The following is a 23,882-nucleotide window of genomic DNA, read 5'->3' as shown; positions in this document are numbered from 1 at the left end:
ACTTCAATTCAGTCTTGGTGTTCTACAACATAGATGGCAGCCATTTCATCAGCAATGGAGGGGCGCATTTATCGAGGTCTTGTTTTCTACTACGTAGATGGCAGCAATTTGTCAGCGCTCAAAGAACATGTTTTTAGAATTCCGCACTTTTTGCACCTTTTGGCAGATTTGAATGATGACCTCTGCCACTGACAGCTAGCATAAGAGTGGAGCATTTGAAAGAAAGGCACTGCTCGACTCTGCCCAGCCTTACAAGTGCTAGAATGCATGAAAAACTTCCTTCGGTGAAGTTTTGCAGAATAGCCGATTTTGAAACAGGGTAAACAAAAGCCACATAAAAATATAAAAGCAAAATAAGGTCACTTCTGGGCAAAATAAATAAAACTGGGTGTTAATGCGTACAAATAAAGGTCACATAGTGCACCTAATTCGAACTCGCAAAACAATTGATGTAACACCCACCAAATCTTTACTCGTAATGGCATGGCACTATTATAGAAAATACCAAGAGAACAGCACATTTTACAGTAGCTAAACAACTCTTTTACAACGGCAAACCCACATGACCAACTACAGCACAGCAAATGATTCACATGGAATACTACTGTAAACACCTTGAGCAGTTGCAGCAGGCTACATGTAGCTTCCCTGTTTCCAAGCTCTTCTGCACACAAACGTTGCCATTTTCTTACTCTCCAGGATATGACAACAAGTTAAGCTGCAACCATGTTCACATGAACATGGGAGGCAGCACTTAAAGTGATACCGATGCTCAATTCAAGGGCTATGTAAGAACAACATTTTATGGTGACCATACTCAGTTTCATACATCAGGTGCAACGATGTGGAGGCTAGAGATACAAATGCAGTGGCTGCATTTGCACTTACAAATAATTTGGTGTTATTGACAGATTTTTGTGAAATTGTTCTTCAGATAAGCTGAATTCTGAATGAAAAAATAATTTACCAGTAGAAATAAACAAACCATGTACTGATACTGCTGCTAACACGTTGTTTTAGATCAATTTGCCGTTGGCCCGCAGCGAAGCATAGACGGAACACGCGGAGTGACCAATTTTGGTGACCGTACTTCTTGCGTAGCTTCCACAGCATTGCACCTGATGTGTGAAACACAGTATAGTCGCTAGCAAACGTAGATTGCAAAGGTACAAACTACAACCTTTCACCTTTCAAAATGAAAGCAGTTATTAACGAGGACTGTCACTCAAGTACGCTTTCACAAACTATTTGGGAAGCACTTAAATCGAGAAGCAAAAGAATTTGTCGCGTTCAAGCACCATAGGAACATCGAGCAAGCTCAACTGTATGCTTTCCTTCAAACAAGGGACAAGAAACTTACAAACACAATGCTTTAATTTATGCAGGTTTCGTAGCTACAATATATTGAGCTAACCCCGATGAAAGCCCGCTCACTGGCGAGCATTGATGATCTGGACAAACTCTGGCTTCAAGGATGCGCCACCCACGAGGAAGCCATCAATGTCGGGCTTCCTGGCCAGTTCCTTGCAGTTTGCAGCAGTCACGGAGCCTGCGTAAAAGGGCAAAATAGAAAAAAAAAACACCACATTAGCTTCCAAAATTTATACCCACCAAGTCTGTGCAAATACTATATTCATAATATTCCAACAACATAGGGCATTTCTCATTAAATCAAACACTCTCGCACACCTCATATTTCCCAGGAGGAATGTGCACATAAGCTGCATACAGTAATCCCTAGTTATAACGAAATCGCTTTACTCGAAATACTGCTTTACTCGAAATTTCTTCTGGTCCCGACCCAAACCGCATGCATATTAAGCTGCATTACTCGAAGTGCATGAAGAGCTTGACCTGCTTAGAGCGAAGTGGCGAGCAGAGGCATCACCGCCGCTGAGCGGCGGCAATCCTTTTGCGCATGCAGTGTCAAATTAATACCACCGACGAATTAGTCTCATGCAGGCACAGAACAGGCCACAAAAATACCAAACAAAGTACTTGAAACAGCCAAAGCTTTTTAACACGATAGCGTTAAGAACCCCGTGTCGTATAAAATCCGGTGTCGGCGTTGGGCGAGTTGCCCGGCTCACAAAATCATTCCGAACCACGCCGACCATGCAGGCCCTCCGCGTGGCGCAGAGGCGCTGGTAAGCTAATCAAATTTCTCAAAGTAAAATAAGTAGAAAAATCAGTCATTGAACACAGCACCAACTGTCAAATGAAGACACTACGCTTCTTGAGAATTGCCGTGGACGTAACCACAACCTATAGATGCGATAGTGTCGGATTGTAATTTGAATATACGAGAAAACATAATTCTCTTACGAGAAAACGTAATACTCTTACGTGGAAACTCAAACCTAAGCCCCTTTTCCAGCATTTCTATCACTCACACAGCAGCGCGCCGCGGTTTCCTCCTTGCAAAAATACCATCCTGGTGGCGCTCGCCTCCTCGGCAGCCTACAACAGCATTGCATGTAGGCTCCCTACAGCAGCTGCATGCGGTGGTGAAGTTGGAGAAAAAGAAAGCTGCAGTTGCCGGGAAGCCTGATAAGCAGCCAGGGATCTTTGAATGCTATCACGTTCCACTCTTAAAGGCAAAGCTTAAGCATCCTCCAATTTTTTTGCACCTGAATACACTGAATACATTGTATTTTGACTTCCTTGCAGTTGTGGCGCAATTAAAGCTCGACTGCTTTAGCTTTTCTCGAGGGGTCTCTTATATCGAATTACCGCTTATAACAAATTTTTTCGCCGTCCCGCTGACTTCGTTATAAAGAGGGATTACTGTACATTCAGTGGCACTTACCCCTGTATTCTCAAATGGCCCTCGTCTCGTAGCACTTACTTCATTGAATTGAACACAGCACCAACCGTCACATGAAGACACTACGCTTTTTGAGAATTACCGTGGAGTGTAACTGAAGCGAATTGACCCCTTCAGTCAAGGGGTGGCACTGCTATCAACTTTCTTGAGTTAAGGTGAATGGAGGAATGATCAAGCATATGGGGGCTAGTCCCGCTATAATTTTAAACATCTCAGCACTTTTCTCTTTTGCAAGACCAACACACTGCACAGAAGACCAGACAAAGTGGAAGAAGCAAGAAAACATATCAAGTATGTGAAGCTGAGGTCATGATAACGCATATCAAGGTCAGAAAAGACTACACTATATGAAACACGTGATTGTGTTATCAGGCCCTGCAATTTGTCATACTTGCTATGTACTTAAGTTTCTTTAAATGAATGCCAGTTGATGAATGCCAGTTCAGCACCTGTGGCATCTGACTCGCTTAGTTCTTTCACCTGTCTTCGGTGCTGTTTGTACACTGTTGAACTCAAACCAGATAGTAACTCAAACCAGATGGTGTGCTCACACATTTTTTACTCAACAATGCAATTCTGTGGGCCTCAATGACTTCGAGCGTCATTTGGTTTTTGACATCTGGCAAAGAAACTGCATATTTATTGGCTAACTTATCATGAGACCCGCTTTTGCCATGTGCACGCAGCATCATGTAAGGGTGACCATCCCATATCTTCACATTCTTTTATTTTTTTGTATGATATTGACGATGCGCTGCAGCTCATTTATATGTACGTCCTTCGTCTCAATAAAGTCAGTTGTTAGGGCTACGAGTGATTGTTGTGTGTCTCTTCTGCGCTCTCGTCTTGCGTGCTGTTCGCTAGTTCAATATGTTCAACAAACTACCCGATCCGTTCACATTATTAGACAACAGAGCAGTTCGAATTATCCATCAATTCGAATTAAGAGATTTCGTATCATCAGGATTTCCGTGTATTATTTTTTCCTTCCCTATCAGAGGTGGCGATGTCCAGGCTTGCTCCGCGAGAACTTAAAATGGTAATGTGCCAGCCATAGACTTTGTTGTAGCGGTAATCGTAATGCATTAGATTCTATGGGACACTGACGGGGAAGAAATCAAACTTCTGTGTGCCAGAAATTTCGTTGTACTATTCGATAGGCAGCAATTCGACTGTATGTTATTCAACAGCAAATATTGTGACCAAGCAGTAAAAGCAGGGTTAGATCGTGGGGTCCCGATGCTAAGAAATGTTGGTGACCAAATACAACGCCTAAGTCCACTATCTGAGCGCCCCTAAAGATAACCTTGGTAACCTACCTGGTAGCTGGCCTACCACCAAGGCCAGCTTATGAGTGGCAGCAACTTCGTCCATGCCCGCCATCATTGAAACATGCGCGTACAGACCACTGTACGTGCATGTATCGAGTGAGATACCATGCGGTAATCGAAGTTACATTCGCCATTACACATTGGTGCTAGGAGTAGGTGGTGGTGCTACGGGAAAGTAAGTTATCGAGCAGGTCTGAAAAATCTGTCGATAACTGTACACTATTGCGTTGTTTGTTTGCAAGCACCAGCCTGAATTGGTCTGCTTTTACCCTTACTGCCTCTAGGTTGGCCTGTTTCCTCTTGACTAATTTCACTCTCTCTCTTCAAATTGAGAGAAATCCTAGACCTCACTAACCTATGGTCACTGCACTTAACCTTACCTAACACTTCGACATCCTGCACTATGCTTGGATCGGCAGAGAGTATGAAATCTATTTCATTCCTTGTTTCTCCATTAGGGCTTTTCCAGGTCCACTTCCTGTTGCTGCGCTTCCTGAAGAAGGTATTCATTATTCGGAGCCTATTCCTTTCCGCGAATTCTACTAACATCTCTCCTCTTGCATTCCTAGAATCAATGCCGTAGTTGCCAATTGCTTGCTCACCAACCTTCTTTTTCCCCACTTTTGCATTGAAGTCGCCCATGACTAAAGTATACTGAGTTTGCACCTTACTCATTGCTAGTTCAACATCTTCATAAAACTGTTCTATTTCTTCATCATTGTGATTAGAGGTTGGGGCATAGGCTTGTACTACCTTAATTTTGTACCTCCTATTCAGCTTCATTACGATGACTGCTACCCTCTCATTAATGCTGTAGAATTCATCAATGTTGCCCGCTATGTTGTAATGCACTAGAAATCCTACCCCGGATTCTTTATCTGGAAGACCTCTGTAGCAGAAGACGTGGCCGTTAGTCAGCACTGTGTAAGCCTCACCAGTTCTAACCTCACTAAGGCCAATAATATCCCAGGAAATGCCTGATAATTCTTCAAATAGTCCTGCTAAGCTAGCCTCACTCGAGAGGGTGCGCGTGTTGAACGTTGCCAGGTTCAGTTTCCATTGGCGGCCTGTCTTGACCCAGAGATTCTTAGCACCCTCTGCCGCGTAGCAGGTCTGACCGCCGCCTTAGTCAGGTGCTCCGCAGCCACTAGGAACTGAGGGCCATGGGTTAATTGTCGGAGTCATGAGGGAGGTAGTGGCCGAATACTGCACCAGGGAGGCCAATTCCTGTTCTGGTGAGGGAGTGACTTTTTATGAAGCTTAGTGGGCCTTCCTAGTTTGGTTGCACCTGAACTAGTATAGCCCCACTAGCTCTCGGCGATATATTTTTTTTTCTTGCCGGTGTCAGGCACCACTCCATGCCTGAAAATGTGGTGGACTGGAGTAGGATTCGAACTTACGACCTTCAGATTTGAAGCCGGGTATTCTACCTCTGCTCCACACCACCACTGCTTTAGCATGCAGCTTTAGCATGCAGCTTTAGAAAAAGAAGATAAAGACAACATAGAGGTAATGAATGAAACCGTAACTAGGTTGATCTCAGAAGCAGCAATTGAAGTGGGAGGAAGGGCACCAAGGCAACCAGTAGGTAAGCTCTCCCAAGAAACAAAGGACCTAATAAAGAAACGACAGAAGATGAAAATGTCCAACTCAAGAGATCAGATAGAATTCGCTGAACTGTCAAAACTAATCAACAAGAAAAAAGTAAGGGATATTCGAAATTATAACGTGGGAAAGATTGAGGAAGCCGTAAAATATGGACGCAGCATTAAATCAGAAGAAAGCTTGGCATTGGACAAGGCAAGATGTATGCACTGAAAGATAAGCATGGTAATATCATCAGCAACTTCGATGACATAGTAAAAGCAGCGGAAGAATTCTATACTGACCTGTACAGTGCCCAAAACAGCCAAGCTACTTTCATTCAAAATAGTGATGAACCGGATACAGAGGCTCCTTCTATAACTAGCGCTGAAGTTAGAAGGGCCTTGAAAGACATGACCAGGGGAAAAGCTGCTGGAGAAGATAAAATAACAGTAGATTTAATCAAAGATGGAGGAGATATCATACTTGAAAAGCTTGCGGCCCTTTATAGGCAATGCCTCACAACTTCATGTGTACCAGAGAGCTGGAAGAACGCCAATATTATACTAATCCATAAGAAGGGAGACGTTAAAGAACTGAAGAATTATAGACCCATTAGCTTGCTTTCAGTATTGTATAAAATATTCACCAAGATAATTTCCAATAGAATCAGGGCAACACTTGACTTCAGCCAACCAAGAGAACAGGCTGGCTTCAGGAAGGGATATTCTACGATGGATCATATCCATGTCATAAATCAGGTAATCGAGAAATCTGCGGAGTACAATCAACCTCTCTACATGGCTTTCATAGATTATGAAAAAGCATTTGATTCAGTAGAGATACCAGCAGTCATAGAGGCATTGCGTAATCAAGGAGTACAGGAGGCATACGTGAATATCTTAGCAAACATCTACAAGGATTCCACAGCTACCTTGGTTCTCCACAAGAAAAGTAGAAAGTTACCTATCAAGAAAGGGGTCAGGCAAGGAGACACAATTTCTCCAATGCTATTCACTGCATGCCTAGAAGAAGTATTCAAGCTCTTAGACTGGGAAAGCTTAGGAGTGAGGATCAACGGCGAATATCTCAGCAACCTTCGGTTTGCAGATGACATTGTCCTATTCAGCAACAATGGAGACGAATTACGACAAATGATTGAGAACCTTAATCGAGAAAGTGTAAGAATTGGGTTGAAGATGAATATGCAGAAGACAAAGATAATGTTCAATAGCCTGGCAAGGGAACAAGAATTCAAGATCGCCAGTCAGCCTCTAGAGTCTGTAAAGGAGTACGTTTATCTAGGCCAATTACTCACAGGGGACCCTGATCACGAGAAAGAAATTTACAGAAGAATAAAATTGGGTTGGAGTGCATACGGCAGGCATTACCAAATCCTGACTGGGAGCTTACCACTGTCGCTGAAAAGAAAAGTGTACAATCATTGCATTCTACCGGTGCTAAAATATGGGGCAGAAACTTGGAGGTTAACAAAGAAGCTCGAGAACAAGTTAAGGACCGCACAAAGAGCGATGGAACGAAAAATCTTAGGACTAACATTAAGAGACAGGAAGAGAGCGGTGTGGATCAGAGAACAAACGGGGATAGCCGATATTCTAGTTGACATTAAGCGGAAGAAATGGAGCTGGGCAGGCCATGTAATGCGTAGGATGGATAACCGGTGGACCATTAGGGTAACAGAATGGATACCAAGAGAAGGGAAGCACAGTCGAGGTCGGCAGAAAACCTGATGGGATGATGAAGTTAGGAAATTTGCAGGCGCAAGTTGGAATACGCTAGTGCAAGACAGGGGTAATTGGAGATCGCAGGGAGAGGCCTTCGTCCTGCAGTGGACATAAAATATAGGCTGATGATGATGATGATGATTGCTTTGTTCAGAAGTGGAGTGCTAATAGTAACAACACTGCACAAATGACGTAGCTTGCATGCATTTTTCCAGAGCAAAGAAAACCAACTGATTCTCACCTCCATACTGGATCCTAATCTTTGCAGCCACATCTGGGCAGACGTTGGTCGACATCCAGTTACGCACCTTTGCGTGAATTTCTTGAGCCTGCATGTAAAATTGTGAAGAGTGAGCACCAAGCTCCCTTACACTCAGGTTTCCGACATATGTCTGGCTGTACCTGTAGAACCCGAGGCCCAAGTGCTTTAAGAAGGCAACGGTTTTTCACAGCCTATCCCGTAACTGGATAACAGATGAAAGTGTCAGACACTTCTGCATCTGAACACCATCAAACACACATGACAAGCTTCTACCCTATCCCGTAACTGGAGACCAGGTGAAAGTGTCAGAGACTTCTGCATCTGAACACCATCAAACGCACATGACAAGCTCCTACAATAAAAACATTCTGCGGTTTTACGTACCAAAACCATGATTTGGTAATGAGGCACGTCGTGGTGAGGACTCCACATTAATTTTGACCTCCGAGGCTTGTTCAACGTACACCTAAATCTATGTACACGAGCATGCATTTTGAATTTGCCAAATCAAAAGATGGTATAATTCATGATTTGTTGCACAGTTGAGAAATTGAAGCCTCATACCGCGGTTACAGATTTGATAGCTATCTAAACAAATAAAAAAAGTGAGAAAAAATTTTGTGTCAGCACTCCTTTAACCCTCTTAGGTGGGCCACATGTGAGGCCCCTCCTGTCATGCAAAAATATTGGTTCTGTTCAATGTCAGAAAGCACTCAACACACACGATTGCATGCACTGGTTCTTCCTTTGCATTTGTTGCAGCACCTTTCAGGAGCTAACTATTGATAATTGCACTTAGCAGCATCAAAGTACAAGGGCAGCATATTTCAGTAGCACACTACGCACTTTTCAAGGGTACAAAGCACCAAGAGGATGACAATGTTTTCTTTGCGTGCATTTTGCGAAGGGAAATTAATCTGAAGATGCTTCTAGTGCCAAGAAGGAATGCATTCTGCCTTCAGATTATCAGTTAACATCCTCTGATGAAAGTACTGGAAAAGAAAGTGACAATGAGGACTCTAGAGAAAACGGTTCTTGTGGCAATCGCCCACGTCATGATGGCTGGAGACTGCACTGTACAAGTGCCTCAGGAATGAAGAAAATTTTCTGAAATAAGTTTTTTACCATGCATTTCTTCATTCGAGTACTTTCTGCATGACATCCAAAATGTATGAAATAGTTTCTGACTGAAACAACAGCAAAGTGGGTAAATGTTCACTACTCCCAAAGAGTTAAAGGGGCCCTGAACCACCCCTCGGGCTTGGTGAAATAACAGTCCGCGAGTAGCATACGCTGCTGTGAACATCTCAGCCAAGTTATGCCGTCGTACGCGGTGCATGGAGCTCACAAGCGGAGTGCAAAGTCACCTTTCTCTCAAACACTCTCGTATCAACAGAATCCACGATCCTCACTCTTTTCTGGGCCTTTATTTCGTAATAAAGCAGATTCCCATACGCTGCTCTTATTGGTCGCTGCCGTCGGCGACACCGCGGCCACCACTGGGTGCCACCACGAGTCCACTGGCTAAGTGCACTGCGGCTCGTTGAGGACAACCGCGTTTGGCTTACGTTTACCACGTCGCAGGCACCAAAATCGGACGTCGTGGCGTCTATGTTAGCATCCAAAATGAAATTTGAACTGTACGCCACGTTGACATTTCAAAGGCGGAGCACTGTGGCCCCGCCCCACTCCGCCGTAGCCTTCGCAGTGCAAGGCATTGAAAAAGGAACGGGAGCACAGCGGAGGCTGTGTTTGACTGCCAATAACTACACTTCTGCTGAACGCATTGAAGCATTTCTTGTGGCAAAGTATTTTGTGAAATAGCCTATTTTCACGCCAAACGCATTTCTCCACTGCGATAAAAAGTGGTTCAGGGACCCCTTAAGAAACAACCATGACAGCCACCTGCACACATCTTGCCCATTATCTCATTCAGCAGTCTTGGGAGCTCATGGGTGCCTTGAAGCACCTTTTAACAGTTGCAAAATTACTTGCATATGAAAGGGCACTCAATTAACCTCCTTCTACAAGAATTTTTCAAGGTGTTTTTTATTATAGTGGAGTGCTGGCTACTGATTCCGAAATAAATGCTTGCATGACGCAGAAGCTGCATTATGCATGTTTCTTGCTCAACACAAACAAGCTTGCAACTTGGACAACAGCTCAGTGATTAATACCTCTGGCTCTCAGCTACACTTAGGCACTGTGGCCTTGGTTTAACGCCTACTATCGTACAAATGTGCCTACAGGCTTTTTCTGAATTGTTTGAATTATCACAGACTTTCGACAGTATGCAGATGCCTCCTCTGAAAGCGGAGTGGAGAAACAATGGCGAGAAACATTTCATCAACAGAGATTGGGTGAGGCAGTTAATCACATTGAACAGTTTACAGCACTGTAAGACAAGGACAGGATACAGGGCAAACAATGCTCTTTCCCGAAAAATCAATTATATTATGAATATAAAAAGAAAGCTTATACACAAAGATCTACCGCTCTTTTGGTATAGGTAAGTTGTATATTCTATAATCCCTGTGAAATTTCAATTTCGGCAGCCAGTGGGTCTTTTTACATAAACTGCTGTTTTATTATGGGAACAGTATCACTGCTTTCTGAAGCTAAACTGTTCAATATGATTAGTCGACTTGCCTAAAGTTCCACCTTGCTGAAAAAATTTCGCAGTTTCGCCTGAAAGGCGAAGCATCAATTGTGATAGCAAATTAGTAGACAACTATATGAACTAAGGATAGTAGTTTTTCTAGCCTATAAACTTGTATAAACATTTGCTTACTAACTAAATTAACAAGCACGGTGTAACACGTGCACGGGTAAACATGAACACATCTCACTCGATGACCGCGGAAACTCACTGTCAAAATGCCGGAGTGAGGAGGCGCGGCACCAGCAGTGAGCAAATTGACCTTCGGGTCGTCTCTCGCTTCAACGTGAACTAAACGTCGAAAGCACAGCGCATACTAAGCTACCGGCACTAGTTGCACTTTGTCCACATCGCAGATCGCTTTGAAGATGAGGCCCGTGCTGCGCGCACTTTTTCCACGTCACAAATCGCTTCCAGGGTATGGCGCCTGCACGGCCGCCGCCGGTGTCAAGGCTCTGTCAAGGCTTCTCTGCAGTTGCTAATGAGATTTCTGCTTCATAGCCTAATGTTGTGCCCTTAAAATGTTGACTTTAAGTGGAATGAATACTTGTGCATTTAAAGCTTGAGTGCAGAAATCTCACTAAACACTTCTCAGACAGTATAACACTTCAAGCAATTGTCATTGGGGTTTGTGTAAATTATATGGCAATCAGATCGGACATTATTGATATACTCTGCAGTTGCTGCAGAGTATATCATCCTCTGAAGGTACACATTATTGTTGTAATGCCATCAGTGTGAGTAAAGTTCCTTGAAGTTGGTCCAGTCTCTTCAAGGTCATAATCGGCGTTAATGGAGTAGGAGGCAGGTTGGAGTTAACTTGAAGATATATTGCAGCAAAAAAATTTACAGTCAAATGCAGAGTTGGCAGATGAACACTGATGATAAACAAAGAAGTAAACAGCGCCTTACTCTAACTTTTCCCAAGTTAGAGCCTAAGACAACTGTCCCTACATATGAACAACTGAGTCTCGCTGTTCGGCCACTAAGTGGTTATGGCCCAGACTAGCATTGCAGCGTACAGGCTCTTACTGATCTATCAGTAGTGATAAGAGCCTAGGGTGAAAGGAATGGGTTCCATACAGCCTTTAAATACAGTTCATTAAACAAAAGGGGCTGTTCTCCCTGTTGTTGTCACCAACTGCTGCTGGCCCGCCTCGACATTCCCCTAGTCAATTAATTTGCCATTGTATTTAAGCCACCACCTACTGGGTTGTGCCTAATCTCTTTAGCAGAGATCTTAGACTTTAGGCAAGCATCTGGCACTCTTTCCCATCATGGCTCTCTCTCTCCAATCCCCACGCTCTTAGCGATTCCTCGCTGCGCATAGGTGCCTCTAATTTCTGTCACATTTCTGTGAAATTTGTCCGCAGAACCGCTCTCATAGAATTCCAGAACCGACAGGCGCACCGGCAATTTACAAGCACTCCATCAAAGGAGCATTTTTGTCAAATTACATGCTATCACTACGCTCTATGAGCTTACAACGACTGGGCTGTTCTCCCTTTGGGGAATTCTTGGAACAGTCGCCGTGCAGGTCATAGACCGCATTAAAAGTTCTTGTCATTGTGGGTCTTTTCCCGCAGGCATTTAGATCTGACAAAAGGGCGTGCGAAATCACTGTCCCCCACCTTTGGTGACGGCGACATCACTCCCACATTCATGGGTAGGCATCAGTAGTTAATCACCCCTGCATTCGAGCACTTCACGCACAGTTTATTACCATGCGAAGATACTGCGAAACTGTATCATACCCACTACAGTATACTTTAGTGCATCACGCTACCAATTCTAAACGTTTGAGATGATCAGTTTATTAGTGTGCATATATATGCACACTATTGCATTACTCTTTAGTCAGTAAAAGTTGTTAATTTTTGTACTGTGCCTATAGTATGCTCACCACAACAGTATAAAAGTAAAAATGATTGTTTCCTTACTTATGCAATTGATTTCTGTTAATTCTGCCCTGACAGGACCAATGAAATTGATTGAATTATCCAGAAGAAAAAACACTGAAATACACCAGTACTTCATTTCGCAGCACATGCCCGATTCTAACACACCTCTGAATCTAACGTGCACCTGTTTATGGGTTCAATATAGGAAACTAATGTATAAAATGACAGAGCACCTAAATAAATTACAGTCAACCAGCACCTGATTCTTTAACAAGAAAAAAACGCAGCATGCCTCCATTTCTGGCAATGGAAACCAACAAAGCTTACCTTCACAGAATGGAAATTTGTTTACATTTAGCGTTCATCGTTGATCTCAGACAGCACTTTATTGCTGTCTATGGACCCTATGTCATTCTCCATACATTCCGTGGCACATTTGATATTTCGTATTTCTCAAATGACTCTGCAACAATTGCCAACGAGATGGTGGCCCACACTAAGACCATCCACTTCCTGCGAAGCATGCAATTTTCCGGAACAACAAAAACGCATGACACAAATGGTTGGCGCATGTTGGCTACGCAGCAGGGCAGCATCACTTGCACTCAATTCACACCCTGCAGCAGCGTGCAATCACACTGGGCGAGCTACACGCCACGCTCTGATTATTTTCTTCCCCTCTACTTCCTGTCTATCATCGCTCGCGTCCAATTGCTCACCTGCTCGCTGCCAGTTTATTGAGACCTTGCACAAGTGCAGTAAATTGGAAGTTGAGTCTTTTTTCCCCTTGCTCTCACTTAGAAAGCTGTCAGTTACACATCAATGTAAGCACAGCGTATTTGTGACGTTGGGCAAGATGCTCGGCGCTTTTGAGCAGGCGCGAACAGTCAGCGTGCACTCTGCCCAAACAAGGCAAGTAGGTGAGCATGTGAGCCCAGAGCATGGAGTGTTAGCAAGATTGCAGCTTGATAAAGATGCTCACCTCATGCTTGTGCAACAGTAAGGCAGAAACAGCACGTCACTTACGGGCATCTGCTAAAGCTGTGGCAGTTGCTATTTTCTGCAGTTCGGTTTAGGTTTTCTAAGTGAAGCTGTCCAGAATTCATTGCACTGCAGAAAGCAGCATAAACTTTTTACATGTCCGGAACTGGTTACGAACTCCTGGAATGATAGCCTTCAAGCCTGTCATAAAGTTCGATCATTTGATTCAGTGCCAAGCACACTGTGTCGGCGCCATGCCAGTAACACTATTGCCCGTAGAGGCCGACGTGTGCGGGGCCAAGTCATGCGAAAGCGATCAACCAAGAAAATTACGGTTGTCGTTTTGGAAAGGCTCTATGTGGTCCATGCACGGCCAACGGTCTCCACATGTTCTCAAGCTACTTTTTTGTAGCTTTCCGTTTAGAGTTTATTTCATAACAGATTCCCTTTAATGATTTTGCTTATCTTGAAACTCCATTTATCTGAATTTTTTCGTCATTCTTACAGCTTGAGTCAACAGGGTTTTACTGCACTGTAATAATTAATTGTGAGCTACCATTCTAACTTGAAAAATCTTTCTAGGGCAGACCGAAAAAAGATATCGGTGGGACATGAAGGTATTCGATGCATTCACTGTTTCCAAGTGCCGCCAAGACAGACACTGCAGCGAATAGCGTCACCATGGGGATAAGGTGTATTCGCGCTGACCAGACAAATTCGAATTATCCAGTGAGGGCCAATTTCAGGATTGAAATAAGTTTTGGCCCACAGAAATGTATGGGTGCTGGCCAAGAAATTAAATTACTAAAAGTCTGCTGCACAAGAATATGAGCTCACCTGGTCAGGAGTAGCAGTTTTCCCAGTACCAATGGCCCAGACAGGTTCATAGGCGATGATAACCTTTGTCCAATCCTTGATTTGCGCTACAAACAAAATTTCATTTACAATATTGGACATCGGTTCCAGTATTTGGTATCGTGCAACACCTTTGGAATCACTTTTCAAAAAATTCATAAATATTATGTATAAATGTCATTATAGCATACACACTCAAACAAGACACTTCGAGCAGAGATACTAACGTGCTCACAGTACTGTATGTCACAAGCACATCCCACTGGTCATTCCTTTGGTATGGTAGCACACGTTCAGGAATTTCCTGTGGTTCGAAATTCTTTACGAGCTCTGCCTGCCACTAAACCACAATGCACCTCCACTATGTGCCTTTATGCTGCAACACCACCAAGCACCAAGGGACACCTATAATACCGAAAGTTTGCCTCTGCTGTAACGTCATGGAAATAAACTTAATTGGCTGGTGCATCTAGCATACAAGTTATAGGTCAGCATACCTTATTTGGACTCTTGCATTGTGCATCCACACTGATTTCACAGATGTGGGATAGAAGGCGAGTGAGTGACTAAGTGTGTGTGCACATGAGTACGAGTGCCGGCGAGTTTTAGTGGACCTGAGTAACAGGAGTAAGAGCCAGTTAAGGTGAGTACAAATGAAAGTCAGTGATGGTGACTGAGTGGATGCGAGTATGAACATAAGTGTTTGTGAGTGCGAGTGGACGCGAGAACTAAAACTAAAGATGACTCGAAAACTTTGAGCATTGTCATGGGCACCGGTAAGTGCGAATGAAAAAGAGAATGTATGCAAGTCACTGATGTGCGAGGGCGCGAGTAGGAGTGCAAGTCAGTCAGTGCAAGTGAGTATCAAGTAGCCACTCACTATGCCGACCTATTATACAAATTCTCTTCAAGTTGACAGTGGCGTCTTCACCACTGCATTCTTTTGTTGTCACCAACTACAGCGTATCATGCAGTGAGAGCCTTCACTAGCTCCGCATTCTCTAAAGGGACAATAAAGTGAAACACTAAATCCTTTTCGACTGATAAGTTATACTTTCAAAACTATTTTCGTTAATTTCGTGGTAGTAGGGTGACTATTAGAAGAGAAAGTGAGTGTTGAAGATCCACTTTTGGAATTTTGCACTGTAACCACAGCACCGATATGACAGGGTGACATCACAGATTGCAAAGTTTCTTTTATATGGTCTGTTGTGGGCTCAGTAAAACTTCTTAAAACATCTGAAGTTCATTCAGTCTTTGGCTCTTTAAAGGTACATTGTAGCGCATTATTACGAGTAAACATTAACTAGACCCGAGAAAATGCCGTCAAAATCTATCACATCACGGCGAGCTAGCGCAGAAATTTCAAGGTGGCATAGCCACCCATCTTTAGTTTTCAAGTCTCTTCAGGCTTACTAAGCTTCATCTAATGGTAAGAATGCCATTTTTGGCATTATGGAGGCATTATTAACTAATGCAGCTCAAATCCATTTGGAACAAACGCTTCACAAATAAACAACCTTGCAGTCTCAGCAGCTAAATTTATGCATGAGGTCAGCCAAATAACAGTGGCAACTTACACGCAATTGCCTTCATCTGCCGGTAGCACACTTCCTCGGTCTTGTTGGCCTCCCTCTCCTCCAGCAGCTCACCGATGCAGGCTATGACGCCGAGGCCAGACTCCAAGGCGTGCTTCACTTTTTCTCCAATGAGCTGGAACAGACAAAGCAGAGAGAGTGCAATAATTACATGGCCTTGCATCAGAATCCAAGTCCTAAACAAAAAAATCCACGCATCTCCATGAAGTGAATCATGACGAGTGGGCGAAGCACTGGGGATCGTTCTTACCGTAAATCACTCGTGACATTGCCCACTCGCGCATGTAAATGAGTGACAACGCGTGTGTACAGTATATACAATGTTTTATTTGTCATAACTCGTATGTCGTATTGAGTTCTAGATTCCGTTTTTCCTTCATTAGCACTGCTTTGTGGTTCGTGAAATGTAGAGCCAATGGTTCTTCAAACGGATCTAGCCTAAAGTTGGCAAAGACAAGGTCTATGCATGTTCCCCTGGTGGTTGTTGGTTGTTTCCAGTCATACGAAATGCATCGTAAAGCGTATCGAGACATCATATACTGCACAAGCCAGTCGCTGTCTATGTTGAAGTCTCCGACAAGTACGAAGGGGTGGTAGTTGTACTTTGTTTCGTATTTGCACATGGCTAGATCGATGTACTTAACGTTGCCTCAGGAAAGATTCGGGGCCAAGTACACTGTCATGATGACGGTTCCGTCAGATAGTTTCATTGCAGCGTGTTCGCCGTTGAGACTGGCTCGTTATTGGTAGGTCGAGATCCACTGCGGTTTCTGGCAATTTCCCGTACATCCCAACACCACCCGCCGAATGCTCTGCTTCTTCTGTGCAGACGACAGGGAAGAATCCATTGATGTGTGGTCTCACATTCCACGTTTCAGTAAAGCAAAGGACGTCTGCTTTCGTTAGTATGGGATCTCATTCGACGTCTTTTGCGTGGGCATTGAGGGAGCGAGCCGCGGAGAGAAGCGAGGGTCGGGAAGTGAGCTAGGAGCTGGCGAGGAGGAGACCTCGTGCGCATGCGCCGCGCCGCCCTCCTCCGCCCTCCTGGTTGCTATGGCTACGGCGTGGCCAACGTTGGCCATGAGCACACACAACGTGGACGGACGGACAAGCCTCGACCCTAAGGTGCTTCGCCCCTAAAATAAATTGTGGCAGAAATCAACAAAGATTATCATCCAAGTTAACTACTACGCATGGGGTCCACCCTGGTTCTGTAGAATTTATGCATCAATGGAACAGTAACAATGCCTGAATTGAACATGCAGAGTACCAAAAGCAGTATTAAGCTGAAGTATACAGTATGTAACTGGGCGAGAAATGGGGATAGAGGAATAAGCAGGTACGACGGAAAAACAGTTCTGCCAAGTTTTTGCTTTCTTCTCTGTCCACTTTAATTTCACTGTTATTAATTATGAACCAGTACCAATGAGCCCAATTTACTACTCTTATGAATTAACCCCTTACTGCATGAATTTGTTTTCTTGCGAAACAATTAGACAAGCCTTTCTTTAGGCCCAATATCTCCAACCCAACCTCGCTTTTCTAAAGAAACGCCTAGTCGCCAATTTTTTAGCAAAAACTGTGGCGTATCATATGTGATACACCATGCAGTTACAGGCATATTTTTTGCCATGCAAAAAAACGTTTGAATTTTAGAAAACTTGCTAAAAATATCAGAACCCTGGAAAGAAGTTGATACATTGCTTTGAGATGGAGCGTGTTTCTCATAGCTACAACTAGTACAAGTTTGAGTAAAATTTAATGATGACGTCCTTGATTGACAATTCATACCTTCAATATCTAAGGCCGGTTCATTTACTGACCTTGGTTTTATGTTAATTTTTGCTTTGCATAGTCTTAGAGTTTGGCGCAAGCCGAAAGAAAGGCTTCTTCCTCTTCTCCCAAGAGTTATTCATTGCTTCTATTGCTATTAGCTCCTGAAACATGGCAGACCCCATGCTATATGGATCGTAAGCACTGCTGGCATTTTCATTTTCTTACATATTCTGCATCAAATGTGGATATGTGTTTGGAGTTTTCGCCATATTAGGGCTTCCTCTCGCGTCAGAGCCTTATGAGGCGGCGGTAGTGTTCTTCAGCTAGCCTCAAATGTACAATAAATGCAGCCGTGCCAACTTAATGGCTAAAAATATGACCACACAAAGGCAAACTTCTTAAAACAGCAAATAATGATGTGGTTACTGAAAGCTCAGATCTGTTAATAGCTACATGCAAGCGTGTGTTTAACAGATGAATCCTCGTCAACAAACGATGACCACCGGTACTAAAGGCAAGGGTGTACACATGTGCGCAGTGGAAAGCAGATGCCTACCACAAGCACTAACCAATCACACAGCTACAAAACAGTGATCCTGAAGGAAAATGTATTGTAACAACTTCCTCTATCTTGAACCATGGGAAAGATTAGCTGTGCAAATCAAGAAATGTTCATGAGAATTGATGTTCAGGCTAGTTGACGGAGTATTGACACTAAAATTTTGTGCTACACTTTTTATCTTTTTTTGCTTCATTGGGTAGCCATAGACCCCATAATTGAGTTCAGACACTGATCCTCAAGAGTGCCACAAAGAATAATCCAACTTTTTTAGTAAAGCAGTTCGAACACACATCTAGAGCAGCATTGCTTTGAACGAAAGCAGGAGACTATTCACAGAACTGTAACTGGAGGCGGCAGTCACATGGTATCAAACTAAAGTGCCAGTCAGCCCAGTGCAGTGGTTGAAGGCCATATAATGCTGAAAGCTGTCGAACTGGTCCTTCCAATTGTGTGCTTTTCTTGGAAGTGCAGGGGGACCCTCTCTCCCATTACTCGGTCAAGTGCTGAATGGACTCTGCTTTCGACTGCATGGCCATAGTGTGTCTGTACATGTAAGTAATGTCCGCTACTATAAGACTGCTGCTGCAGGTTTTGGTGACATGAATAGTTTCCCATTCCACACCCAAAGTAGCGCTGAACTTGGCTCATGTATTCAACTGGTTTCATTAAAAGGAAATGTAATTTGTTTCACTCTCAAAAAATTTACACTCCATAATGCAATTACCTGGTTGAGATCTATTCGTTAAAGATATAAAAAGAGGAGAAGTTTTGTGTCCTTATTCCTTCAAGACTTGCGTAATTGTTGAAGTGCAAAATACAGGGCAGAGACTACCAGAGTTGACACATACAAACCCAAGAAGAGCTAAAGAAAAGTTTATCTGCATCAGTACAAATCGGATATTACTACTCGTAAAAGCACACCAAGCCTTCCACACTGCAGCAGAATTGTAACTACTAAGCTTGCTCAGAAAAGTCTGCCTTCTACATATAGACAAACACTTTCCTAGAATAATTATCAAGCTCATACCCTTCAAATACAATCCTCAAATGACTCTTAGCTAACATTGCTTTGCACTTTACTACCACCCACAATACATGGGCTGTGACAAATTTACAAACCCCCAAGTGAGCAAAGTAAACACGAAACCGAAACCAAACTATTCTCGGAGTAACGCTCCATAGCCCGAAAACTACAACAAAAGAATTAAACAGCAGCTCCGAAAGAATGACATCGGAGCGTGCACTGAACGATCTGCTGCTTACTATATTTAGAAAAGAGGAAGCAGGCAGCACCGCGCGGGCTTCAATCTGTCAACCCGCCTTCCTTCAAGGTCAAGTGGAGGTCAAAGCGGCCGACTGCTGTCAAAGGATACACACACCGGCTAAATGAGTAGGTCAGTAGGCAAAAACCACTAACCTCGTCAGTCTCCTTGAAAACGTGCCTGCGCTCCGAGTGGCCCAATATGACCCACTGGCCACCGCAGTCCTTTATCATCCCAGCGCTGCGAGAGAAAAACACCGCATACAGTACATCAGTTTCTACGAGTTCCCCAGTTTCTTCGAGCTCACAGGTTCAAAACTCTCAGCATTAACGCAGTTTTACAATGTACGGACAACTCGATCGTCATATACACATGAATAAAACAGATTTAATAGGTCAGCCAGCTATAATTAACATACCTAATTTCGCCAGTGAAAGCACCTTTTTCAACCTTGTAGCAATTTTGAGCTGCGAGGGCGACAGAGGGTGGAAGCAAGCTCCGGCAGTAGTCCAGATACGGCGCCGGGCACGCGATAATCACCTCTGAAATAGAAAACACGCTGCGTGAAAGCACCTTGAACAGCGACGAACATCACTTTCGCTTAGAAGTTTCGACAGCGATGCTAACTTAATAGAAGATGCGTAAACAAGCGATATGTATTATGCTAAGATACGTAGCAGCACTTCAATGCAGGTTCTATCATCATAACCACCGGAGCTCATCTTTCCTACCTGTGCTCGGGTCGAGACTGGCTCCCTTCAGAGTGTTGCAGATATCCCTGATGGTGTTCTTGTTGCCGTTCATCTTCCAGTTTCCCCCAACGCAAAACCTGCGGGCGGCCATGTTCGCGGCGGGTACACTGCTTCTCGTTACCAAAGAATTAACCGGGCTACCCTCCTGCTACTCCGGACGCGGATGTCAAGTCGATCTCGGAGCTGCTTCCCTGCCAACCCTCGCCCCTTCGAAACGCCGACGACGCCGAGCGGACGTGATGCGCGGGGCGTTTCGGCTTTCGGCGCCTTTCGATCGGCTCAAGCCTGGCCCTGTCTGTTAACGTTTGCCGCTGTGCAAGAATGGCGCTAGTAGTGAGCTAGTTTGTTGTTTCCACCTGCCTCTTTGTTTTCAATTATAGCTCTACACCTTTTAACATGTAGTTCGATATTAGAAGTTGACCAAATTCTGTTGCGATGAAGTTGCTAACAGTTTATTCTTGCACATTTTGGTCGTTGTAGCAAGAATTAAGGTTCCCAGTACTTTCAAGACTGCTTTCGTTTATTTGGCCGTGAAAGATGTTCCCGCGGTGAAACTAGAGGCAGCATGAAGCATTCGTTTCTCGCTGCCAGCGCTCTTCACCACGCCAGCGTTGTGACAGCGAGTGCTCGAGGTCATCGAGCGAGACACCACGCTTGTCATAGGCGTATGTACTGGTGGGCTGGGGAGGCATGCCCCCCTCCCCGTAGTCAGAAGTGAAAGGGGAAAGCAGACCATTTGCGCCCCCTCACCCCTTACGCACACGCACACACACACACACACACACTGTCGGCTGCGCACTGAACAGCTGATACCAAGCTTTTTATTGCGATAGCAATTATATGGACACTCAAAAGCAGATTTCTGCCGTCGGCGTCGCCGTCGCCGTCGGCGTCGCCGTCGCCGTCGCCGTCGCCGTGAGGTTCCGTATGACGTCAATGGAGATGAAATCGTGGCCGCGCGCCGCCGAACGCTGTATGTGCGAGTGAAAGGGCGCGAGGGACGCGCTCTTTCACGGGGAGTGAACGCACGGCGGAGAACAAACGCGCGTTCTGCGCCGTGCTTCCTTAAGGGCTGCAGAAGTAGGCGTCTCTTTCCTCCTTTACAATCACCATATATGTAGAGCAAACGCGCCTTCTTCAGACGCGCGAGAGGCTGTGGGGGAGGGGGAAGGAAGGGACGCGACGTTTAGCTGCGGCACCAAGTGCCTATTTATATGAGAGGCTCCAGCAACAGTCACCAACGCCGCACGCATTTTGAGCTAACGCGGGCAAAACGCCGATGGCGTCGACAACAGTTCTGCGTGTTGTTGCTACCAAAGCCGCTCACCTTACTTCGTATGACATTGCTGTGTTGCTATCGCATTCATTGCTTCGCCCTTAGGGCGAAACTGTGACATTTTTTCTCTAAATTGCGCCCACATAGGCACTATTTCTTTATTACGTATCCCCTGCTTGGGTATGCACCTAGGATTGCCTTTCGGGCGTCGCCGCTACGTGCTGTAGCAGATGACGCTCGGCCGGCCGAGACGCCTGCGGTACGGTGGCTTACCTGCGGGGCGTGCTTGGCGACCCTGCATTGCTGAGAAAGATGTAGCCAGGCAGTCTAAAACAAGTTTATTCGACCATTCCTTTTATCACCGTGTGTATATTATGGGTCCGTCTGACCTAACCATCTTGGAAAACACAAAAACATCAGATTTGCTTTTAGGGGCGAAGCACCTTAGGACCGAGCCTTGTCCCTCATCGTCCGTTGTCCGTTCGTAGCTCTGGTTTGCATGGAGACCGCTGGGGGCGCTGCGGTGCACAAGGGCTTAGAGTACAAGGGCTATATAAGCGCTATTACAGTGTACTCTGTAGCGCTATATATGCTGTACACATGTACAGTACATATATATACGGGGGATTCACGGTTACCCGAATGGTGCTTCGCCCACTCATCATCATTCACTTCGTGGATAAGCGGTGGCTTTTTTTTATTTATAATTTACCGGTATTTAATCACTGTTTTCATTTTATTGATTTTGTCGCTAGCTATAGTGAATTTTTCGGTTGTTTACGGCAAATTTTTCTATTTAGCAGTCAGCGACTTTTTTTTTTTTTAGTGACTTGAATGAACGTTAGGCGACATTTTAACGACTTATAAGTTAGAAAGGTTGCTTGAAAAATTACCTTCTAGAACGCCGTTTAATAATCTAAAGCTGCATTTGAGTGGACGAAACTCGCTGTACGACGCCTGGGGTCATTGGATCATCATGGCCATGATGATCCAATGGTTGCCTTCACATTGTGATTGTGCTTTATAGCACAATGGTCATCACAGCCATCATAGTGCTCGCAAAATTGAAGTTTCTTGATTATTTATAAAACCTATTTGAATGCGTTTGAACGCTGCAGGTTCAGCGGTGTCACTAAATCCATTTGATTGGTAGACCTGCGGAAGCCTGTCGGAGAGCTAATTTACCAAATCCAAATGGAATAAACGTTGTGTGCAGATTTAGAACACGGCAGGCGAATGAGGCATATCGACTCCGTAAAAAAGGCGTAAATATTGGAACGGCTGAGCTCGTTCCACGCGACTCTAAACAAATCGCTTCCGTTTCTGACGGCTTCCAGGCTAATCAGCACTTCACGGCGGCTTTCAGGTAGATCAAGGGCGAAAATGTTGTATTTGATCTGTACAAGGCTCGGGTAATTGTCATCGCCGTGTCAACAACATTTGGCGAAGCGCGTTTCGCATGATCTAGTTCTGCTACCACGAACATCGAGAAGCACAAAGAATTTAGGGATATTATGTAGACTAAGTGAATTTCCATGTTAGGAAAACTACGCTGCTTTTGTTCTTTTGAATCGGGTTGCATTTGTAACTTTCGAATCTGAAGGTAATGAAAAATTCAAGCTGCCACAATCTGTTACGGAAACATTAGAGGTAGGCGATCGAATATCGACTTTTTCGAATACGAATCGAATATCAAATAGACAAACGCAGACACTCATATTTACAGCAGGAGTATTTATTTCGGTATAATTGGGAACACGCTTGTACTGTATAGACAGTCAACCATCAAGGACACCTAGGATCACTACAACCGTAATGAAACGAACTACACGAATACCCACTAGCCACCTTTAGAACCTGGTGGCAAACAAGCTTTCAGAGAATGACAGGCAAAACGTAAAATAAATAGTTAAAAAAGTATCAGAAGTCATGCGAAAGAAACACACACACACAAAAAAAAATCTGTAGCCAGGCACAACAAAGAGCCTGTTACGAGGAAAACATCCCTGACTGTAACGTAAAAGATAAAAACTTTGTCGTGAATAGGCTGCAAGAAAGTCTAACTGTCAGGCCAGAAGCGAAAATAGTTGGCAGTCATTTATTAGACGAAAAGAAGGGGAACCGAGGTGCTCGGTTTTGTAAGGGCACCGTTTTTGTAAGAATGCTCGCAGATATCTGCTAAGCAGAAGTAGAACCATATGAAACCAACAGACAATGAAGAGGAAAGCACTGGGGGAATTATTTGTAGTTTTTAATTGAAATGCAGAAATGAGAAGCTACAGGCAAATGGAGGAAAAAATAACTTGCTGACGATGAGAGCCGAACCCACAACCTCCGCATTACGCTCGCGTTGCACTACCAATCTTGTTTCTGCATTGCTTAAAAAGCTTTGTCGCTGTTTTACTTCTCACAATTATGATAACATGCGATACTTTGTTCGTTCAGTAGGCGGAGAAAAGTAACCCGATTTTAACAGTCGGTTGTTACGAAATATATGGTATAGTTTTGATA

General features: G+C 44.2%; 1 protein-coding gene across 1 annotated transcript; it reads right to left on the bottom strand.

Moving 5' to 3' along the window:
• Positions 1-454: 454 nt before the first annotated feature.
• LOC119445817 (triosephosphate isomerase) lies at positions 455-20,365 on the bottom strand. The gene is made up of 7 exons (XM_037710109.2): positions 20,075-20,365; positions 19,762-19,885; positions 19,499-19,583; positions 15,726-15,858; positions 14,128-14,213; positions 7,729-7,816; positions 455-1,549 (listed from the first exon to the last, which is right to left on the bottom strand). Exons 1-7 carry the CDS (start codon positions 20,184-20,186, stop codon positions 1,431-1,433), a joined length of 747 nt encoding a protein of 248 aa, XP_037566037.1. The 5' UTR covers positions 20,187-20,365; the 3' UTR covers positions 455-1,430.
• Positions 20,366-23,882: the final 3,517 nt, after the last annotated feature.

The sequence above is a fragment of the Dermacentor silvarum genome, chromosome 3 (assembly GCF_013339745.2).
Source record: "Dermacentor silvarum isolate Dsil-2018 chromosome 3, BIME_Dsil_1.4, whole genome shotgun sequence".
Taxonomy (NCBI): Eukaryota; Metazoa; Arthropoda; class Arachnida; order Ixodida; family Ixodidae; genus Dermacentor; species Dermacentor silvarum.
This window is presented reverse-complemented; position numbering and strand designations above follow the sequence as displayed.